This window comes from Polyodon spathula, chromosome 18, assembly GCF_017654505.1.
Source record: "Polyodon spathula isolate WHYD16114869_AA chromosome 18, ASM1765450v1, whole genome shotgun sequence".
NCBI classification, from domain to species: domain Eukaryota; kingdom Metazoa; phylum Chordata; class Actinopteri; order Acipenseriformes; family Polyodontidae; genus Polyodon; species Polyodon spathula.
The window spans coordinates 34,451,160-34,475,050 of NC_054551.1; the positions used below are offsets into that span (position 1 = coordinate 34,451,160).

Sequence of the window (23,891 nt, forward strand, 5' to 3'; positions counted from 1 at the left end):
CCAAGCGGCCTTTCCCAGGCCTGCATGTCCATTGACTGTGTAAAGAGCTGGCAGGAGAAGTCAAGCTGAAGTGTCTGATAAATGCTTTCCACTGTGTCGTTCACCATTAACGCTTTGCCACGTTCCGTGGCGAGGTATGTAATCTCACCACTTACCCATAAACTGTTCACTGATATTTTGAAATCCATTCGTTGTGTTAAAACTTAATTCTTCGTTCTTTTAGAATTTGTTTTTATCAGTTTGGCAGCAATAGGGTTCAGCCAGAGGCTACTGCTCGAGTATCCCGGCGTCCCCCAAATCACCTTTTGGTCTAGAGCTTTGGCTGTTTTTTTGTTTTTTTTATCCTGCTATCAAGATTGTCTGTGAAGAGAATCTGCATCTGCAATGTCTGCTCAAGCTTAACACATGATTCAACAACATGTCAAGAAAAGGGTGTCTTTCCATTAGCTTCAATATGAGCATCAAACTCTTTCTTCATTTCATGAGCATTTTGCTGGGCTTTTTAAGCTCTGCTTTCTGACATCACAGCAGTTGTGGTTTCACTATTGTGCACCAGTTATAATAGAAGGTTGTTTTTTAAAGTCTATTAAAATGAATGGGCTAACAGAGCTGTGGGCATGTGATTATTTTATTCATTAGGGCGTATCTGATAATCCTAGTGTAACCACAAATGCATGTCAAATTGCAATGAGAAGTAGAATGTGAATTGTGATTTTTTGCAGTGATTAGAAAAGGGTTGACAAATCATTTGTTATATACCAGCTGTGATAAAGTGGTCAAGAACTATGGAAATCTATACAACAAACCTGCACACCTACAGTACCTGTCTGACGTAGACACCCAGAGTCAACTCTGACCTGTCTTAAAAGGTGATGAATTTAGAAAAACAGACTATCCCAGAAATTGCAGGAAGAGCAAAAAGCAATATCTTTACAAGTGAATGTTCCCAAGCAGAGATTGTGCATATAGGGGATGGAAGGTACTGTGCAGTTGAAAGGCAGGCTTGATTACAGCTCGAGTCTAGGGGAGAGGGGTTGGGAGATCAGTATGAGAGGTAAATCAGATATGGCGTGCATGTGTGAGAGGGGCGAGAGAAAAACACAACACGACCACAAATTAGGGTTGACTGAACCTCAGATGGCGTACTGATTAGCACTTGACCTCGCAAGCGTCACTCAGCCAAGTCCAAGGGCTCATCTATAAGTTGCAGGGCTGACTCTATACCTGTCTATACTGACAGTAGGGACCACAATGCCTTTTGATGCTGTATAATGTGAACCCCCAAGCCTAGCGTTTCCCTGGCAGCTCCCCATAAAAGATGAGCAGTTGCTGACTGTCTCCAATAAAACTTCCACAACAGTCCTTCTTGACCTTTGACATGGGAACAACTCGGCTGTCACAAATTGAAGCCTCGTTTAGCAGTCAGACTCTTCCAGGAAAACTCCAGGTTTGACAGAAGTAGTGAGTAGAAACGTTTTCTCATTCCTGTGTCCTATGGACACATTTGCTCAGCGAGTCAAATGTAAATATCAGAATATTAAAATGGGCTTTCATCTTTTGTATTAACCCCACTTAATAATATCACATTTACTAGTCACACGGATTATGGTGATTCTAAAAATAAAAAGCAGTTTGTTTGTGTTTAGTGTTATGAAGACCTGGTTAACATGAGCTTTGAAACAAGATATTCTGTCAACAAAAACAAAGGTTATAAATACTCATCAAATGGCAATAGTTTTTAATGTTATGTAATTAAAAAAAAAAAAAAAACATTATCATTTTTTATGAGTGAGGACTTGCTGCAACAAGCCATCAGTTTTGTTATTTTCTTCACAGAGAATGAGGGCTCCCCCTTGTGGAATGCTTGAGTAATGTGTTTGTTGTAAGATGGCATATTCTCCTCCTAGACAGTCTCTCGTCTCTGAACAATGATTGGAATAAAGAATAGAATGTTAGCATGTACTCTAACATTAATATCATTGCATTGCGTAATCAGCTACAAAGTCCTCATGCACACAGACAGCTTCCATGCTATAAAGGGGTGCTCTATGCTATAGGATGCCCTGAATCATGAATACATTTTCCCTAGTCTAGCCAGTCTGTGGAAGGAGGACGCAGAGGGCACAGAACAGAAACCAAGCTGAGAATCAGACTTTCTGCTTGTAGATATAAGAGAGATCAAGATAGAATGACACAAGCATTCATACCAAGTGCCGGGATGTATACAAGCAGATGGTATGGACTGTGATGTGCTGAGCTAGAATCCACATACAGTAGTCTGACAGGGCTTTAAAACTAGTTTTAGCATTATAACATATAGTACAGTACCGACCCAAACCAGCCACCCGAAATCAAAACACACAACCACTTAAAGATATAAAAACCTTCCATTCCGTTTTTAAAATAAATTTTTCACTGTTACAGCAAATTCCAATGAAAAATGAATGGTTTATGAATACACATAATGAATGATTTCACCAGCGTTTGCTGCTGTTCAGTTGCTATGCTATGGAATCTCCTGAGACCTCCGGTACAGTCCTCAGCCTGGAAGCTGCAAGTTCAATCCTCCCAGCTCACTCACAGTGCCCTGAGAAGGCATGCTGCCGCTGCGGCTGTGTTCAGGAGAGAGCAGTTATTGTTAGCTGAGCCGTGCAGCTGTAAATATACCCTCTTATGCTTTATTAAACACAGTGGTTAGTTAGCCTGGGCACTAGGCTTTTGTTTTGTGCATCCAAATGGCAAACTGTCAAACTAAATGGTAAAAAAAATAATAGACTGATTTCTAATTAAATGTAACCTTTTATTTAACTTGTAGGTTTGGTTGAGATTAAACTTCCTTCCAGTTGTTGGCCCTTTTAGAAAGCCATAGGTTGCAAGAGTAGACTGTCCATAGCGATTAGAAAAACTGCAGGTGCAGCCAGAGACATGTTTTAAGTCAGCTGAGAGCTGTCATGCAGTGTTTCTAACACAGGAACATCGCAGGGGACTTCAATGAGCCTGCCTGCTTCATGCATATTGAAGAGACTTCAGTCATGATTAACCAGAGCAGCTCATGGGTTCTTCATAGCTAATGGCATTTTGCACTCTTTCTTTTTTCTTTGTCTTTCTTTTTTTTCCTATTGCTAAGCAAGGAACATTTTAAGACGGCCAACTCCTTTAAATTCAGATAACAATAAGTGCCTTTGTAGTGAAACACAAAGCAGATATAATTTACATGCTTAGAAAAACATGCTTATTACTGTGCAATTTTACCCAATGAAGTGGCCTGTGGCTAAAGGTATCGGTCAATCAATAAATGTGTCAGTAATTTAATAAACGGCCATAAATCATGCCTGTGTGTTTATATTTTTTATTGATAACTAATAAGCATTAAGACCTGCTTTTTTTGGTACAGTAAAGGATCTCATTCGCATGCCTGAAATCAGACATTCGGTTTGTGCCACATGTGTTAGGATTTGACAGATCCAGTCCTCTGGGGCACCGGGCAGCTAATCAAGCAGTTTAGTGGCAGCGCTGGGATCCCCGTCCTCAGTGTTTTCTCTGTGCTTTCCTTTGACAGGTTCCTTAGGGCAGGCTGATCTCCCAGGGCCGCTTACTCTCCCGGATCAGGCACCCGTGGTGGTGATGAGAATTATTGAAGCGTTGGAGAGACCGGGTAGGCAATCAGTTTGTCTCACACACTTCAGTCACCCTGAGATTCGGCACTGCAGCAGACCCTTAAAGCGACAAGCCTTTTCAAATACAACAATCAATACATTTGATTTATCCAAGCGATCCGCAGGATTGCAATGCTAATGATTCTAATCTGTCTGGCAGAAAGACAGAGGTCAGAATGGGTTACACTGAGGCAGTGATCCCGACACTCAGAGTTCAGTCCTTTTTGAACTGTGCCCACATGCTGTAGCAATGCGCATTCCCAGAATCTCTTGTAATTTGACAAAGTCATGATCAGTGTAGGTTTGGCGTTCATTCTATTATATTGAAATATGTACTGTAAGAGGTCAGTGCAAAGCTTGGTATACAATGCTTTTACAGAACTGAGTGTTTAAAGGCACGTCTGTTGCGTTTCTTCTCAGAGTAATTAACAGAATGCATGACGGTGTCTGTGTTGAGAAATGCAATGCTGTATAATTGTGTGTTTTCTTTGTGGAAGGTGGAGAGGGCGAGTCTCTATATCTATCTCCTCCCGGCTCCTCCTGCAGCACGGAGCTCCAGCAGACTCTGGATGCAGGTGAGTCTCACATCTCCTCCCCTGCTCGGTGCTGCTTTTTGCTTTCTAAAGGGGTGCACAGGTTTGAAATAAATGTTTTGCAGCACACCTGTTAAAGTATATCTACTCGGTTAAAGAAACTGCAATCACACGTGCAATATGAGAGCCTGTATTATAATCCACCCAAGCTGTTTCTCACTAACTCGTTAACATTACTTTTATTCTCTGCGGCATGCACTCTGAAAGAATAGCTTTGATTAATATGGGCCGTTGTGTTTTTGTTTAGTTTGTTCTCTATCAACATTTGCCATCAGCAAATACAAGAGTACCTGAATAGACACACTAAGGAACTGTGGTAAATGTTATTCCTAGTGGTACCACAAGGGGGTGCTCTATTATAACACTACATGCAGCTGATAGCCTTGGTGTGTAAAGCCCCCTGAACATTCAGTTGTTGTAGACAAAAGGATTATTATTTTTTTGCTAATATTCTGGTATTATTTCCTGTAAATTACCCAGGATTGTTTAGCAGGTGTGCAGCGTATTCAATGGCAGCCCTACATGTATACCTCTGTTTGTCCATACCCCCAGAGCAGTTTGACTGTGTGTTGTGAGCAGGGGACTGTTTCTCAACAGCTTCTTGAATCTGACCAGCATTGCAAGAGCACTGCAAGAACACAATTTGGGAGCTCCAGACGCTGTTGAGCTTGTACATGAATTCCGGGTTAGTCGTGGGGGAGTGTTCATGGAGGTTTGCAAAACAGCCGAAACATTACTAGAAGTTCACTAGAAGTTCAGTGTGTACAAGTAAATTCATATAATAATTCTTAAGAAAATCACTGTTTTAGTGGCGCTCTGATCCCTTCAGATTTATCACTCCACCACTGCCCCCCACTAATTAGATTTCAACAAGACAGGCTGTCGATGCATCAGCCCCTCATTTCCTCCACAGTCCTTATGAACGCACGGGGTCTTTTTCGTGTGGCTTGATGACAGTAATTGAACTGTTCCATTCCATCGGTATCTGATAAGGAAGCCCCAGCTGAGGGGCTGCGCGCTTACAGAAGTGCATGACAGTCCTATTAGAAGAGCCGCTGAAGTGGATCATAAAAAAGCAGTGATTGCAGTCCTGATTGGGAGCTTGCATCCAGTGCAGACACACACAGATATTCTGTATATAAATGCATGTGGTTAACTATCTTCTGACAGAATCACAGCTTGTATTTGTATGACCATGATAGTTGTCACTCCGATCGCATGATTGTATTTGTTTTTCCACTGGTTGAGAAAGACATACCGTTGTCATTCTGAAGGCATTCTTTCATATAAAGCCCTGCATTTTCTTCATATTAGATTGTATTAAAAGTTAAAACCCATTCACTTGCGAGCAGAGTGGTGTTAATAGGATACAGTAGCATTACCCTAATCAGTGATAGCGCCATCCATATACAACAATGCTCGTATGCTGCTAGTTAGATGCATAGTGAAGCTGCTTTACTTCAGGCAAGTGGTGCTGTGTCTAGCTGATCAGTTGTGGGATTTTAGGTATTAAATATTTCTAGATTTCAGTGCCCCATTGTGGTTATATCTAAAAACCCTTCATTTTATCTTCCAGTTTTCTGGCTTCACCCCCAGATTGTGCAGCTAGCGGTAGGGAACGTCGTGCAGGATGTGTGCCCTGCAGCTGTGTCATCTGAATCACTAAGCTCTATTAAGGGCTGTTGAGGACCTGGCTAGCTGGTGAATTGACTTCTCCAGCACTCTGGCAGTCTGTAGCTGTCATCATGTTGTTGTTCTTTTCATTCTTCTTCTTCTTCTTCTTCTTCTTCTTCTTCTTCTTCTTGATAAGCAGCAGTCTGCACAAAAGAACATGCTGCTTACTTCCCTCTAAGTGATCCGCACTCATTGGCCAAGGGTGATGTCATCATACATGCAATAGTCAATAACCTATTAGGGCTATAGATTTTACAATCAGCTGGGGAAAATGCACATTTGCTGCCAAAGCTGATTTTTATTACACTAATTTACTGAGCAGTGCGTTTAATAGACAGGAGCGTTTGTCATGAAGTTAATGTAATTTTAGAGTCAAGTGTGACAGAGAGTATAAGGATGCAGCATGCATCTCTGTGTGAGGTCTGCAGCAGGACATTCAATAGCTGACTGAAACCCTTGAATGCCCAAGTGGGGTGAAATCGGACCCCATGCTCACATGTTTTTTAGCTTTCATATTTAGCATCCCAGTGGTTAATCATAGTCTTGAAATGACTGCACACAAGGGCTATTTAACTAGGCTCTCACGGGCTCAAATCTGAATCACAAATGAGTTAGGCGTAGCACGCAGTGGATCGTAAACACTCTTGTGAATTAAGGGGTTCATTTGTAATTAAGGAAGAGGGATAGTATTTTTTGTTTCAAGACCTAATGTACAGACTTTGATTTACAGTAGATGCTCCATGTTCTCAGCTGCTTGTGGATCGGGGAGGGTTTTGTGTCTTATTGTTGGTGTCAGGAGCTGCACGCCTCCCTTTGCCTAGCCATGCTTTAACATAATCTTCAGGTTTGAATAATACCAGCAGCGGGCCGATGAATCGGATGCTGTTGTAACGAGTGCTAGTTTTTTGTCGTATTGACGTTTTGAGTTGTAAAAGAAACAAGCAATTTTCCCACCCTCAGACGTCACATCCTAGAATATATTGTTACAGTAACATTTTGTCACAATGTCTGGATCAGGAAAGCATTTATTTATTGTACATGTTATGTACATAGAGTTCATTCCTGCAACAAATAAAACCGTTTTTTAAATTTATTTCATGCGGTTTGATTCATCATTTGAAAACAGCAGTATAAGAAGAGAAAGATACCTTCTCTGGGATCTGGGGCGGTTCGGCACAAATTAACCCCTTATGAACTTAAAGCAACAAAAAGTCTTTACTTTTTCAAACACGTCCGTCTTTTGCAGTAGCTTTACAGAAAATCAAGATGCCACTAGCAATGTAAAATATAAGTATATTCTGAGATGTCTGTTTAAGTTATATTAGTGCAAATGATATTTCCTCATGTCTGGGAGTTCATTCAGATGTCACTGCAGTTCAGTACAGACACGTCTCCAGCACAGTCTCCTCGGGGGCCTGCTGAAGAGCGCTTGAACACGTCACACGAGACAGAGGGAGCGATTCGAAGGAATAATTGCTGCTGTGACTGGCGGTGCCATTTCTCGAATTGAATAGGTGGTTTCTCCGCAATCAGACTCTAATTCCGTTCCATTATCTGCGAGGAAGGAAGAGAGCAGCTCTGTGTGACAAGTTAATGAATTAAAAAAAAAAAGTCATGTTTGTAGAAGCAGAAAGGAATACAGAATGAGCCTGAACAAAAGATCTGGCCTGAGTGTGCAGGATCGTGGGGAGGGGGCTGTTCCAGTGGAGCTTGTCTCTACAGCATGGCATTGGCATGCACAGTCAAACTGAGAGGTAATCCACCTAACATCAGACTCTTAAACACCTACACCAGCAGCTTGTGAATATGTCACATCCAATTTAACTTTACCTTTAATTTGCCTTCAATTCTAAAGGCTAGATGTTGTAATTGTCATTTTCTGTCTCGTGGAAGGAGGGTCAGTACAGCTCTGCAGAGGTGATTGTCTGGGTTGTGAAGGAGGGTCAGTACTGCTCTGCAGAGGTGATTGTCTGGGTTGTGAAGGAGGGTCAGTACAGCTCTGCAGAGGTGATTGTCTGGGTTGTGAAGGAGGGTCAGTACTGCTCTGCAGTGGTGATTATCTGGGGCTGTGATACACTGAGGGCTGAAGTGCCACTCAGAATAATTCCACTGTCCTGTCTGGATTTGAACCCAGGTCTCTGGAGTTGACAGTCTAGTCCATCACCCCACTGTTCCCCTCTCACTGTTCCTTAACAGCAGCTGTAACCCGGAGCATGAGCAGACAGCAGCTTTCAGCACGCAGTACGTGTGAGGTCAGTGCGTCTGCTTGCACACACGGGCTGGGCTCAGATTTCATATGGTGGGCTGCAGCCACGCCGTGATGGAATTAAACACAAGTATCCCAGCGCTGTCTGCAATTTCATTTATACCTGCACCTGTATCATCTCCACCCCCCCACCCCGGTGGGCTGGTGTGCTTGGGTCCCATTAGCTAATCCGGTTATATCTGGTGGTAATGAGAGAACTGGGAGGAAATAAAATTGATGACTCACACCTCAGACACTACGGGGCCAAGCAGTGTCCCTGCCGCTCCTGTTTGTCTGGCTGGCAATACTTTTACTTCTGTAGCTCCCTGGCAGTAGACGCTGGGAGACAGTGGGCAGTGCTGCTCGTCACCAGTTTGCAACGACCTCGGCTCCTGTTTTGCTTCTTCCTAGTTTCCTTGCAGGAAATAACTTACTGAGGACAACCCAGAGAACAATGGGTCAATTGGTACAATAACGAATTATGTGGGACACACTCTGTTTACAGTGTGCCCAGACTACTGTTCCCTATGCTGTTTCTATCCTTTTTTTCTTACCACACTTTACCTTTACCACAGGGATTTTGTGTTTTAGTCATGCATTGATTGCCTTTTCCAGGCTTCTTTACAGTTACAAGGCTTTCATCACTCTTGCTGTACTGAACTGTGGGCAAATGATTTAAAAGGCAATCTGAGTTGAGTTGAGAATGCGAAGTATGAAAGACAAGGCCAAGTATCTGGGAGATAATGCCCGCTGTGTGGGGCATTGATGCCGTTATGATATTGGGCTGATGGCAGAGAGGATCCAATGAGGTATATTGTCTTAATTAAACTGTCAATGCTCTCAAAACTTTCAGACAGAAAAGCAACTGTCATCTAACCTTAATTATCCTTCTGTACTATACAAGGGATCGTTCATAACAGGAGCATGTTTCCCACTGGGTTAGAAGTCAGAACAATCCGTAAGAGATTTCTGTCTCTTCGTTTTTTATTATCTAAATAACTCAGAAGTGAGTGCCGGAGCCAGCAGCACTGACGAGATGAATAAGAGGAAGGGTTTGTCCTGGTTCAGAGCTACAGATACTGGAGCTGGACGTCTTTGTGGTTTGAGAGGAATGAAGCGAATGAACTCACAGCTATTTTCTGCATTGACTGTAATCATTGTAGTTTAACAGAGGGACAGCTTTCTACCGACACAGAGCACTGTTATTTCTGCACAGATCCATTCCTTACCAGAATTAGAAAAGCAATTACAAAAAGAAAAAGAAAACGCACCGACAACTTCAAATGGTCTGCTCCCCCTCTATTTCTGGCTTATTGGTGTCTTGTTTTATGTTGCACATGGAGATAGGTTAAACCATGCAGAAGGAAATTCAACCCAAACTTACAATTTAGGGTGCAGAATGCTGGCCCAAATCAGGAAAACATTTCTAATACCCTATATCCACACTCCTTTGTATTTTGTACGATCAATGCACATTGAAACCATGTGACTGCCATTCACTTCGTTGACAGCTCCGTTTTCAAAACGTCATAAGCGTGCAAGGAATAGCATTGTTTCATTTGGAAGCCATTCTTAACAGTAGAGTTCTTTAGGTCCAATGGAAGGATAGCATATCATGTCAACATTTCACATGAACAATTTAAATTTAACCAAAACACTTGGTTAAAATTTCTTCCCCTCCTTAACTCAGAAGTGACCACAATTGCACTAGCGCATCACATACTATGAGACCTCTGTAGCTTGTTACATGCAATGCGTTTGATTTGAAGTGTCTGGTTATACTGGAAGACTATAATGGAATATTGCTGCATTAGAGTTATCTTGGTTGCCTATTATTTGAATGGCATATTTGCTTTCCTCATTGTGCCTGTTTTTACTGAATTATAGGGAAGAAGACTGATAAAGGAATTCGGCTTGCTTCACTGTGTTTTGGGGTTATGGGTAAACAAACAAGAAAGTAAATCCCTTGCCATAGCGAGTTCATTTACAATGCTTCTTTCATACAGCAGCATCATTAAGTATGTTACAAAAATATAAACTGAAAGAGCACTTTAACCACTTCATGTTTTAAGCTTGGCATTAAAAAATATCGATTGACTCAGCATTCCAAATAAAACCTGAGCGTGAATTCCAAAGCGAAGGAGCTTGAGAACTAAAAGCCCTCGCACCACATCACCGCGCCATAACATTAGCATTCCACAGTTCCTGGCACACACCACATGCAGCACAGACCGTATGACCATGTGTGTAGTGGTAACCACAGTGAACCAGAGCAGCAAAGCACTGCCCAGCGTTCATACTATTACAGACCCAGTGTCAGGCTATAAAGAGTACAGTAACCAGGGTCTGCGTTCTGAGGATTCCTGCGTCCTGTGCCTAACTATCATGGGCTGTCTGCCTCTATTAATGACCGCACTGGTCTGCTGACAGGCATGATTTAAAGTCTCTAAACCCTGGACAGAACGAGGACGTGTGGAGAGGTGTAATTGGAGTATTCCAAAACGCATCCCCCTAAGACCCCCAGCTTGTCTGTGCAGGTTCTGCTGAAATAACTGGAATGGAATCTCTCTTTCTGCACCTTCCCAGACTTCACCCCTCAGCTGGGTAACTGGATCCTGCTCAGGCAATCAGCTGCTGCTTCCAGGCTAAAGTGCTACAGACTGGTTAAAGCTCTGGCCCCAGGACCGTAAACCTTAAGCCATTTCAAAACTGAAACCAAAAACCAACAGCAGGCACAACAGGAATCCTATTATGCAGCCCTTGGGTGCTGTAATTTGTGGAGGGCAGTGCAACATCCAGTCTGATATATAGAAAGTCTACCAGCCTGGCTGAAAGAGACATTTATCTCACCTGGCAGATTCTAGAAGGTTGTGATTTCAAACCTGCCAGTGCACTGGTGGATTTTTTACATTACCGTTCGTACTCCTGGTATTTTTGTTGTTGTATCCCAAACAAACCACATAGCATTTTTCTAATGCAAATGAAATTGCTGCTATAGTAGCAAATGCATGTGGTTTGACAGCTAGATGGAGACATCCTAATTAATGGGTTGTATTCTTGGTGCTGATGTCTCATGCACAATGCACTACTTAATCAGTAAGCAACGTGATTGTATTTATTGTAAGCTGTGGATTTAAGCCATAGATAGGATATAGATGTAGGACAACATGCCAGGGCATGGCACTGTACACACAGCCGTCACCTAGGAAAGAAACCAAGGCCAGTTGTTTAACAGTACAGTAGACAGACTATCTATTTGGGATCAAGCAATTAGCTGCATTGCTGTATGGCTATGCTGTAGTATAAACTAGATCTGAGTCAGGCAATTAAACTAATGTGATTCTATTCTGTATTGCAGTGCAATCGAAGGGTGGATAATTAACAGTGGTTTTAAATCCTATGTGTGTAAGATTATTGAGCACAATGAGGGCTGAGCATTAGGCTGAGTCTGCAAAACTTAGCAAGAGACGGCGTCATTTCAACAGAGGCCTCATTAATTATCTCATCTGTATCAAGATTGTTCAGGAAGGAAAAGAACATCCCTGGCCTGATGCGCACAGCATGTGCCAGCGTTCACGTCAAGCACAGGACCAACCCTCCACATCCGCCTACGGATTCAGTTTCTTTTCAAACATGCAGCCTGACATTTCCTGTCTCCCAAATCTGCTCGCTGGCAGGGCTGCTGCCAGAAATCCCAACAGTAATTAAATTCAGTTTAACCTTCGCAGAACGATACAGCCTGCAGAAAGTACACTTGGACAGAGCGACCTCTCACGTGGTAGCCCATTCCATGTGGTTACTATCGTCCGTGAAAAAAACGTTTTCCTCTCCAGCTTCTCTTGTGAACTTGTGCTGTACCCAGCAGTGAGCTCTATCTGCTGCGCTTCTCTCAGTGAAGTAACTGGGGCTCAGGGTGTTCCGTGGCGTTCTTGGTTTTGTAATTTTATTTTAATTTCTACATCCCCGTTGCTCTTCTGCTTTTTCAAGTGCAATGTATGCCTATTTTTGTGTCCTCTGCGAGTGATGCATCTCCTTGTGTGTTGGAGAATAGTGGAGGGGATTGCAGTGGGGGTTCTTGTAATAGCCCGATATTGCATTTGATGTTTACCATCTGCCTTATTTATGATGTTTCCAATCATCTTTGCAATGGTTCAGATAACATTCCTCCAAAACAAACCCACCTTACCTGACTAGAAATAGATCTATGATTATATTCTTCTGGGAGTGCACTGTGCTGGGCTGGGCTGTGTGAGGCAGTCACCCTTCAGGTTCAGTTTTGATAGACTGTACCAAGCTGCATTGATCTGAGGACAGGAGCAGCTGTTGACTTGCGCTAGGATTCTCCAAAGAGATGTGAAACACAGGCCAGGCAAGCAAAGTTCCTGCTTAGGTAAATCAAGTTGCGTTTTGCATTGCTGTCGATACACAGTTACCTGTTGCAAAGAAAATCTGGCAACTTTAGCTGAAGAGCTGCAGCTGAATTCTGGCTAAGGCACCATAACACAGAGCATATCAAAATTTAAAGCAAATTAAAATAAACACAGTCTTGGAGTAACTGCAGTAAGAACCAGTCAGAATGGCTGCGAACGTCATAACAAGGTGAAATCACGTTTATTCAGTCTTCATGCATTTAATAGTGAAGGAAGTTAGAAAAAGTATGAAATTACGTAGTGTGATTGTTGTTTTTGCCTATTGTTGCTGCTGGTGCCGCTGCACACGCTGTATATGGCTGTGTCACAGTGCTATACTTGCTATATGTCATGGGTGCAATCTTGCCTGCAAAGCTTTGTGATTCATTCCAGGTTTTACTGCTGTAATAAACAGGCACACCTGAGTGTGATACTCTTTCACATCCGCTGTGACTTGCAAGCTCATCGTAAGCTCATGGGTTGAGACTGCCGTGCATTGGGAGTCATATTCCAGTCCCAGCACTGTAAATAAAACAGATAAACGATGGCTGTTGGTCAGTTGGGAGCCTGCCATTTAAAAGATACATCTGCTGAGCTGTTTAGTGGAATTGGGCCTATGATTATGAACTGAATTAATAATTTACATTATTTTCAATTATCTGGGTTTTTTTTTTTTTTTTTTTTTTTTTTACAAGGTTGGTACCAGAGCCATTGGGTTTGAATAGTCTGTCAGGAGATTGGTATACAGTTTTAAATAGCATAACTATCCTCTGCAGCAGTCTTACTTAAGTAGCTTCATAGTCTTTTGATAAACAGCTTTTAATAAGAACATTTCTGAAAAGCTAAAACCGAATAGCAAACTCAAACTAAATAGAACTATAAAAAATACAGGAGAATGTGTTGCCCTAACAGACTTTGCAGTTCCCTGAACCGTCATTTGCTAAAACTTCAAATGTTTTCAGTGCTGGTGCTTTACCTTCATGTTTATGTCAAGCTTCCTGTTGCATTGCACAAGCGTACCCGCACAGACCACATACCAAATATTGCTATTATAATAAATAATGACGTGACGTGTTGACAGACAGGGCTGCTTGTTTCAAAGAATCCCTCTGGGTTGGGGCCACTCTTAGATCTTTAATTTAGTCAATCGATTCTCTGCAAAGCATTCTGTTGTGGCTACAACTGGGTGTAGATATGTACTATATAAAGAGTTATATACAGATTGTATAGTGTTTGTGCTTGTGTGTTTCTGTTTGTACAAACATTGAAACACAGTTCTTTATCATTTTATAATTGCGGGTATATCAACTTTGTAGCTACAAGCCCTTTCCTTTTATATTGAATTTTCTGCTTAAGTCATTTTGTTATTGCACCATTTTTGAAGATAATTTGAATACTGCACACCATAACCCCAATGTATTTTCACATACTCGGTTCTCCCAGAAGAGACCTTATCAAAGAAAGTATAAAGTATCTGAAAGACCTGCTGTAGTATCATGTTCTAGCAACATTGACAATGAAAATGGGATTGCACTGCAGTCTGGGACATTATCCAGAGAGTCAGATCACTTGGAACATATACTAGCATAGGTAATTGGCAAAGCAAAGATAGATTTACACAAAGATTTTTTTTAGGCATTTAGATCAATGAACTCATAGAGATCAATAGGTGGAAAGACAAGATATAAATCGACTGTAAATTAAATTGACAGATAGATGAATGGGTAGAATAAAAGACAGAAGAGGGATGCAGAAGAATTTATGAACTAAAGGTATAGTCGGATAGTCTGAAAGAAAACTCTCAAGCTATAGACAGAAAGACCTGGGAGATGTATAGATTGAAGAGGCAGACAGATGCAGAGGTGTCCAGCATGATAACAGAGCAAGGGCAGCTTGTGATGGGCAGATGGAAGAGGCTGAAAAGAAGATAGAACGATGGATTGAATGGAAAACGGGTCAGATCTGCAGGGAGCTAGATAATTCGATCAGATGGGCAGATGGGTGTTATTATGAATGATGGTGATCACTAGCATGGGGAAAGAGTACAGAGCAGCTGCTGGGGTTTATGAATGGGCGCCCCAATGTTCAGGGAGGGATGATGACGATTCAGGAGCTTCATCTGTTCGCCGAGGTCAGGCGGGTCACAGGGGTCAGCCTCCAGCCACTGACTGATAGCTGGACTTGACCTCCAACCCTCTCGTGCCAGCCCTGTTAGCACTACCCAATTCACCTGGTAGATTAAACAGCTGCTAATCATTGCCATTGCCACATTCAGTAGATATGGTTAGGGATCAGGAATCTAAGTCTTGTCTAAAGGTCATGACAAGGTGTCTATTTTCTCAGCAGTCAGTGACACATTCCACATACAGTGTATTGTATAATGTTCAGTTAAATGAGAATAGTTAAATAGTATAGCTGCAGATACATGATTACTTGTGAGACGAACGTCCCCATTAAAAAAGGAATGCTGATAAAGTGCTTTGGGGCACCATGTAAAATCATGTACTGAAATGCTACCTACTTTTTCTTCAGTTTCTGACAAAATATAATGTATTCATAAAGCATACAGTCATGAATTTTAGCAAGTTGATGCATTTGGAGAATTTGTCTCAGTATTTTGGAGAATTTTAAAACAGCAATCAGCTCGACTGTATATCCAAGGAGAGTCAGGTTCCAATAGGATACTCATTGATCACTAGAAATACTTCATGACAAAGAAAAGCAATTGACAAACGGAAAACTGGCTATTTTAATAATTAGCTACAATGTTTCGGCTTCTGCCTTCAAATGTAAACAATATCAGGCTACCTAACTACTTGAAGAAGACGTTGTAGCTGATCATTAAAACTGAGTTTTCAGCAATTTGCAAAAACATTTATGATTTTTATGAATGCACCCCAACATTTTTCGATCCAGTTGATCTATGTTGACATGTGCACAGACAGTCAGTCACTGTTTTTAGGAAGACCTCGAGGGTGGTCTGCTACAGAACAAAGTTAAAACACTAAAGCTTTGCTTAATCACTGTCTTTGTGCCTGGTGTCAGCACATTCCATTGTCTTGTGCACCTGCATCATCAAGCATGTCTGAGAAAACCTGTGTGTTTTAAAACAGTGTGTGTGTGTGTGCAGCTGTGGCAGGGTCTGCAGTGCTGGCCTGTGAGTGATTGTATTGGACAGAGAGCAGCTCGTAACCAGAGCTTAATGAGCTTCTGATCTCTCACCACTTGATGACTGGAAGGTTTATTAAACAATTAATCAGAAGTGAATCAATGTCATTAACAACATCCCCACTGGACAGAACAAATACACTCTATTGCAGAAGAAAAATGTGAAATTACTGGACACGTGGAAGAGTAAGGAGGACCATCTAGCAATGGAAACAGAGATTTTCAACTCTAATTTTTAATTTTTTAATTTTGTTTACTCCACTGGTATCATCATACCTATAAGCAAATCTACCTAGGTGCAAAATTATGAGTGTAGTGCACTCATTTGCATTTTGTATGATGTGAAATAAGATCAAATGATCATTAATTATGGTCTGGAATCAAGGTACATACCTCTATTGTGATACAATATATCATTTTTTTATTGGTGGTTTCTGTTTACAGCTGTTTGATTGGTTTTGGGTCCTTATAGTTCCACATGGGCATACCTACAATTATTCTCCCTACCTAGAGGATTTTTACTGAGCTTGTGGCTGGTTTTCTAACAGGGTTCATTTAACTGGTCTAAACAGAAGAAAATCTGCAATGGTCAACCCAGTGGTGGCCAAAGTTGGCTCGTTTTGCTCACGCCCTGTTCTAAATTGTTTAACTGAACCATTTAACCCTCAATCCAGACCCTGAATTACGGTAGTTATTTGTTTCATTGGATATTGATTGGACACCTCTGCTCTAACCTGCTGATTCCTTCCTCTTGTACACCCCACCGCAGTGGATTTGGACCAGTATGATCCTCACACCATGGCGGAGGCTCTGAAATGTTACCTGCAGGCTCTGCCGTCGCCAGTCATTCCAGCAGAGACGTACAGTGAACTGGTCCACACTGCACAAGGTAAGAAGGATCACACACTGGCACAGGGGCAGGGGTGCCTGGTGGAGCAGTGGCTTTATGCATATGCCCTACTTCTCTAGACATAAGAACATAAGAAGAACATAAGAAAGTCTAGCCCATCTTGTTTGGTTGTTAGTAGCTTATTGATCCCAGAATCTCATCAAGCAGCTTCTTGAAGGATCCCAGGGTGTCAGCTTCAACAACATTACTGGGCAGTTGGTTCCAGACCCTCACAATTCTTTGTGTGACACATAGTCAAAGCATGGAGAAGATGGTAAATCCCATGGAACAACAATAAAGCATGTTTTAACCATGCAGAAGGTGAAGCACAGCAAGTGCATTGCACTGTATCAGCACATGCTGATCAACCAGTGCAAACGTACTTCTCATTTTTCATGAGGGGAGGTCAAGGTTTTAGTTTAGTTTAGTCCACATCACCAAATCAGCACGAGGAGAAGATGAATATAGACATACATGAAAGGAATGATCTGTGCTTCTTCCAAAACTGTATTATATTCCAGCCCGTCGAAATAATAACTTTATTTTTCCATGACTTGTATCTTATTCATGGACACATTTTGTAGTTTGTCTAAAAAAGTTCACTTTTCATGTTGAAGGCTGCTGTCTGAGTCTGATCTTGGAGATGTCTTAATTGTAACATCCAATCTTGTTACAGTGCAGTTCATGTATATTTCATAACTGCCAGAAACAGTCTTGTCTTGTATCGTGCTCAGTCAGTACCTCGTTGGCAGCTGTCTTCAATGGACTCTGAAGCAGGGTGATGCTGGAGTGCAGAGGTTCTCTGACTGTATCCAGCGGCTGGTAGGAATTGCCCTCTCAACTCTGTGATGGAGAAAGTTATCTTGCCTCTCACTGCAGATAAAAAGAACAAAGAGCTGCCAATTGTATTTGCCATCTGGGAAATACCGGAGGTTGATGAAGAAATTGATAAAGGGATTGGGTTGTGCAATATACTGCAGATGGGACTGGAGTTAATACTGGAACGAGACGAGGTTGAAACGTGGTACTACATGCTAACCTCTGCTCAGAGAAACTGAACCGGATTGTTACACAGTAACAGAAGGGTTGGGCGAAAAGAATAACGAATGCAAATTTACGATCTCTGATGTTATAATAAAAATATGTTATCTGAAACCAATATATATATATATATATATATATATATATATATATATATATATAATTTGCGTTAAGTCAGCGTCAGCAGTGAAGCCCGTTACCCTATTAACACACACACACAACACACAAGGCTCACAAAGGCCCATCTGGCTAGTTGGCCAGTGGCAGTCAGGGTGTACTCAGCCCGAATTCCAGGAATCTGAGTTTGTGCTGAGTCTGTTAAGGACCGGCAGCTGGGACAGTAAAGTTTAATACGCTGCGCTATTTAGTGGAGGGGGTCAGACCCCATCAGTACAGGCTCCTAAACCTCTGGCAGAGGGGCTGGGGCTGTGCAGCTGACTGTGAGACAATGAGCGCCAGATCAAGGTCAATGTGCTGACCTATTAGGCCATCTCTGTCTAACCTGCTTTGTCAGCAATCTATCAATCCTCAGCCAGTCAGTGAGCCACCAATGACCTTTGCCCTGGAGACACTTATCTTATATCAGCATCACAATAACAAAAAAGGCACCTCCTTAAGTGCCAGAGTCCCAGCTATAATGCGTTAAGGAGAAGTCCAGCAGATTGACATATGTGCCTTCACACCCCACCAAATACCCTTTTAACTCCCTTTTCAGCAGCACAATTACAGCCTTTAGTAAACCATAAAACACTTGAATCATTCCTTAATTATGCAGCACATATTATAGGCAGTAGATATTTATCAACGACAACATATCCTCTTGAGTTTCCCATACTGGGTTAGAGCTGGAAAGTTCATACTAATAATCCATAAATAACAACAGCGATCTTTGTGTTGCCATGGCGCAGAGGAAGAGACCGTGGCACTCCCTGCCATTCAGCAGAGCTAATCCGTATTCCATTACACACTCTGTGTTTATCAAGCCAAAAGCAGCACGAGGGCAACCCAAGAGAATGGTTCCTGTCGCGGGCGTGCTTCAGGCCTAGCAGATACACACCTCACATTTCAGCCAGAAAGTCACTGGCGGGCTGTATCCTGGTCAATGCAGAAAGTGGACCTCGATTACCACAGCAGCCCAGCTTTGCGTGTGGGACACTGTGCTGAGACAGACAGCTGCCCTTACACCTGAGGGCTCTTGTTGAATCATGCCATAGCAAGAGCTGTAACATGCATGGGCTCTGTTGAAAGAATGTATAGTTATTGTTTGGAATTATTTTATCGTTGTATTGTTATTGTGTTGAGCATGGTCTACTTAGGTCTCTCTTTGTGTTAGTGCTGCACTTTGGAGATGTGACTGTGCTGGCCCTGCCTGAGGGCACAAACTGAATAAACTAAACTAATTTGTAAAGGTTTGAAGATATTACAAGGCGTACTAGATCTGTGTCATTTCAATGTTAATGTATAATCATCATCTCCCATTGTGAGAAAGCAAGGGGCAGCAGAAGGAAGCCCTTTGATACAAGGAAGAAATATACCCCAAGACCAGGGAACCCCAATAACATGAGAGTGTACTGCAACAGTCGAGCCTTTGATCAGTGCTGATGCCTTAGTGTTACAAAGTACAGTGCCCACATGAACTGGACCATTATAATGACCAGGTCACTGTGTCGTCCTAGATCAGCATGCTATAAATATGAATTGGACCATTATAATGACCAGGACACTTGTCCTAGATCAGTATGCTATTTGGTGAATATTGCAGTCTTGCGTTCATCAAAGCTGGCATTGTTTGTGTTTATTGAAATGAGGGCAGTCAATTAGACTAACAAAAACTCTTGTGTGCGTTTGCGCGACACAGGAAAAACTTTAATACTGTACCTTTTGAAATCTCTCCCAATTTTTTTTTTTTTCATCAGCAGCTGGCCATCAAAATGGTTTGAGTTGCATCTCTGTCTGTCCCAGAGAGGGAGTATGGCTCGCTGGTAGAAACCAGCCCCTGATGTGGTGGAAGTGACATTGAAAAGCAGGCAAACAGTTACTAAAAATAAGTGACAGCATGTGGAACTGCAGGGATAAACACATAGCTTATCACAGCCAATGAAATGCATTAAAAGCTGGTTTGAACCACGGAAAGGAAAGCAGTAAAGTGTTATAGCCACTCCCGCTTGTCATGAACAGGAGATTGTTGTTCAGTCAGGAAGGGGCTTTTAACCACAGTTTTCATCCATATTTGAACATGCCCCACACCAGAAATGCCGTTGTTTTTTTTAAAGTACGTTTAAAACTATATTCTGTCATCCTTTGTTTTTTATTTTCTAAAGTTTCTATTTTTTATTCCCACGTGGTCATTAACCAGTTAATGTCTGTTTAAATTTTCACAGTAGAGTTGCTCATTAGCTCCTGTAACTAACCCTCATCCCATGGGAAAAAATATCAGCCCTATAGTATGAACACAGGCAGAATACATGTGACAAGTGGTATCTCTGTGCCAGGTCCTGTTACCCTGCGATCAAACATCCAGCTGCAGATCGTATAAGCGCAGAAAGGATCCACAGCTTTCAACCAGCAGAATGATTTGGGGGAAGTCACACTCAGATCGGAAACAGCACGTAGCTGACTTTGTTTTATTAAAACCCTGGACCTTAATACCCAAACTCGTGTCCTGTCATAGCTAAAGCTGCACGGCGCATACTGCATATAGTGTATTTAGAGACAAAAGATGCCCTCACTCGTACAGCATCCTTGACCTTGTCTCCTTGTACAGTCGATTCATCCTTTAATTATCACTTCATTATAAAAGGGTCCTAGTATACCATGTGACAGCATAGTAAAAGCACAGTGCAAGAATGGTCAAATACAGGGATGTATATTATGTTGAAAGCCATAACCCCATTGATTTCCATGCAGGTAGCTACATAAAGGATATAAATAACACATCTTGAGGTGTTCTAATACCTTTGCACAGTACTGTGTTTATTTATTCAACCGTCCCTCTCTCAGAAATGCAGAGTGTGGAGGAGTGCGGGCAGCAGCTGAAGAGGATCCTGGAGTCTCCCACCCTGCCCCAGCAGAACCGTCTTGTGCTCCAGCACTTGACCTGGCACTGGTGCAAACTGAGCCAAAACTCCAGCAGAACACACCTGACACCCAGGCACCTGGGGGAGCTCTTCAGCGAGCTCCTCTTCAAGCTGTCCCTGTCAAGGTGAGAGCAGGGGGCCTTGTATTGCAGGGGTGGAAATAAGACTCCCATTGCATCGCAGTTTGATCCACTCCTGGTTTTACTTTGAGTTTAATAATGCGCAGTGTTACCTATACACTGGCACTAATCCAGTTCATAGTAAAACATGGAATGGGTGAAAACTTCTTTGCAATAGGAGTCTCATTTTCATTCCTCTTCTGTTGCATCTCCAGTAGTATAATATTCAGAAAACTATTATAATAACTAAGAAATGAAATGGCTATGAAGAGATAGACTTGTAGAAAAGCAATGATGCCCTTTTAATGATATGAATTAAACCTGCTTTTACAGATGATATTCAGCCAGCCCTACAGTTTTAATGAGAAAAGTCTCTGTGCATATTTAAGACTGTTTGATTTTACTACTACATGTAGAAACATATCAGGAAGAAGATGGAAGACTGCCTTAAAATGAAGCCGCACCACTGTTTATGTATTCAGCTGGTCTAGTCGTCTATCTGAAATGACTGTTGTGTATTTATTTAATTTTGCTTGCAGCCATATATGTCATCAGCTTCTGTGTTCTCCTGTTTTCAGTGCTGATGTAAACCCAGAGCACCATGTCAAAATTATTGAGGCTGTCATTGTGGCTGGAGGGCTGGCAGAACTGCAGGCTGCCCCAGGTAGGAGTCTCCAAAACCTTTCCATGCGCTTTGGCATGCCTTGGAATAATATAGTTTAAAGTGGATTGGATTGGATTGGATCATATTGCATCTCCAGCAGTGCTGGTGGCCACTGTGTTAGGTCATTCGGTTCAATGGTAACTAAATACAGATGTGTGCAGGTAATTCCACTGTAGGGAGCTGTTGGAAATGTGACACACGTGGTGTTCATAGCCTGTTGAACATCTTGGTCAGTGAGAGAGTTGCACATTAAAGCCTTGTGTGCTCTGCCTCCCTGTTTACATTTACAGATAGTACTGTCTTTTTTAACTTTATAACCACAGCTTTACATATTACATTAGTGACCTGGACCTTTTTTGAGTGTTGTATGTAGAATCTTGTATGCAGTAGGGCTACAAACTGGACGTGTCAGTGGGTTTGCATTCAGTATGGGTGAAAGGAGACCGGTCCAGCATACTTTACAAGGGCCGAAGCTGGGGGGACAGGGAGAGGCAGAAAGGATATTTTACCATTGATCTGGGAGTGAGGAGCTGAAAATGGAGCAGGTAATGGAAGAGGTCCTCAGGCAAGATTCACAGGGCGTGGTTTACATTGCAGTGAACTGTACTGTGTCGCAGGTACAGAAAACGATTTTAATAAATAACAAATGCAGAGGAATATGAAGAGACACGTTTCTACAATGTAATAGTGGATGTGGAACAGTTGTTTTTTTTATAAACCTGTGATGTGTGAAGTGGATTCTGCTAACAGGAGTTATTAGTCATGCGAACGGAAACAAGGTATTTGTATCTTTCCCTCTGCCTCCTGGGTGAACTCATGGTTTATGTCAGCAGTCATTAAATGTGGATGAACTATTCTGAGTAAAGTCATTCCCAAAATTGCAAGAAGTTCTCTGAAGGATGGCCGTTCTTTCTGGTTTTTATTTCTGTTTTTACTTGCTCAGCAATCAGCTTTAGACTACAGAGTACAGAGAGAGAGCTTTCAGCAGACTATGTAGTGGTGAAGATTAGGGTAAATGGAACAAGGGTTAGGTTTACTTTAGCTAACAAAAACCCCAGAATGAAACAGAAAAGAGGAACCCTGTGTTGCTGTGTACTGTAGAAATCTGCATTCACAGACTTTAGTTATCATACAGAAGGCTAACCTCGTAGTAAACATACAATGATTAATTTTGTTGTAGTTAAAGTTGAAAATTATTATGGGGCAAATCTGATCAAATTACTTCTCAATGGCTATGTAGCTGCGTGTTCATAGGCTGGCATGCTAGTGGTGCCATGTGATCATATTGTGCTACTGTATCAGTACCACTGTGCAAATCCATTGTGTCACCAGTGCTGGTCAGCTAATGGCTCTGCTGTTGTTGCTTCAAGTTAATAGAATGACTTTATAATGGAATCCCAGTGGGCCACAATCATCATTTAATGAGTGAATGTGCTGTCTGTGTAACCACAGAACTAAATTCCACTCACAGGCTGCCTGGGCAATGATAGCCAGTGGAACTCAATACGTTTTCTGCAGTATTTATTAGCAGCTGATGATGGTTCAGTACTTGACAAGAGTACACTCCGTATAGTCAGTTTGAATGTTTATTTTACATGTGACCAGGGCTGCAAATCCTGTAAGTAGTGACTATGGACCATGTAAATTGGGATTGTTTCAGTTTTATTTCTTGCTGTTATTTTGTATTACTGTTTTTCTAATTGTTTTCTGTTCTGTTTTGGATGATTTTGTCTCATTTTGCCATTGATTTTATAATGTTGTTTCTTGACGCCTTCCCTTGCCAGGACTCCAGGATAGAATATGTTTTCATTGTCAATTTGATGAAACATTCTGTGGTTGCAGCTAACCTTATCCTTATCATGGCATCTCTAATATTTTATTTTGAATATCATGCATTTCAAGAACTACTTCCTTTGCCTGCCTAGGTGCGTCTTAAAGCACCTGTGCTAAATCGGTCTCTTGACTTCAACTATGTCAGAAATGGGTCTGTGTGAGCCCTTATTGCACTGCTGAAATCACTTTTACTTTAGATAATAGATCTTTGTGATTCAATTGTTGACAGGACCGAGAGACCAAATGCTAAATAATTACCAAAAAAAGAAAAGAAAAGTGAAACAGGTTTTGTTGAGTAAGATGTGATGGTTCTGTCATTTGTTCTTGTAATCTGCACACCGTGGTCTTTCACTTGCGCGCTGGAACACACCACATTTCTGATGAACTTACACCTATTCCTTGGTGTTCATGTACAGCCCACACATTTATTATTCCTGTCATAACATTAGAGTCGCTGGATTGTCACCAGTAGGCTATCACTGCGCGGAACACGACACTTGATTTACTGCTACTGACCCCGGCC

General features: G+C 41.9%; 1 protein-coding gene across 3 annotated transcripts in view; it reads left to right on the top strand.

The window, feature by feature from the left end:
* LOC121330558 (phosphatidylinositol 3-kinase regulatory subunit gamma-like) overlaps nucleotides 1-23,891 on the top strand; it is a 107,322-nt gene that overhangs the window by 23,251 nt on the left and 60,180 nt on the right. Inside the window, exons 2-6 of one of the 3 annotated variants that reach the window (XM_041277155.1) lie at nucleotides 3,560-3,655; nucleotides 4,154-4,231; nucleotides 16,515-16,634; nucleotides 20,676-20,877; nucleotides 21,450-21,535. In XM_041277155.1, the coding sequence (XP_041133089.1) occupies nucleotides 3,560-3,655; nucleotides 4,154-4,231; nucleotides 16,515-16,634; nucleotides 20,676-20,877; nucleotides 21,450-21,535 (582 nt within the window). The remainder of the gene's footprint in view (nucleotides 1-3,559; nucleotides 3,656-4,153; nucleotides 4,232-16,514; nucleotides 16,635-20,675; nucleotides 20,878-21,449; nucleotides 21,536-23,891) is intronic. The other 2 variants (XM_041277156.1, XM_041277157.1) reach the window with 2 other exon arrangements.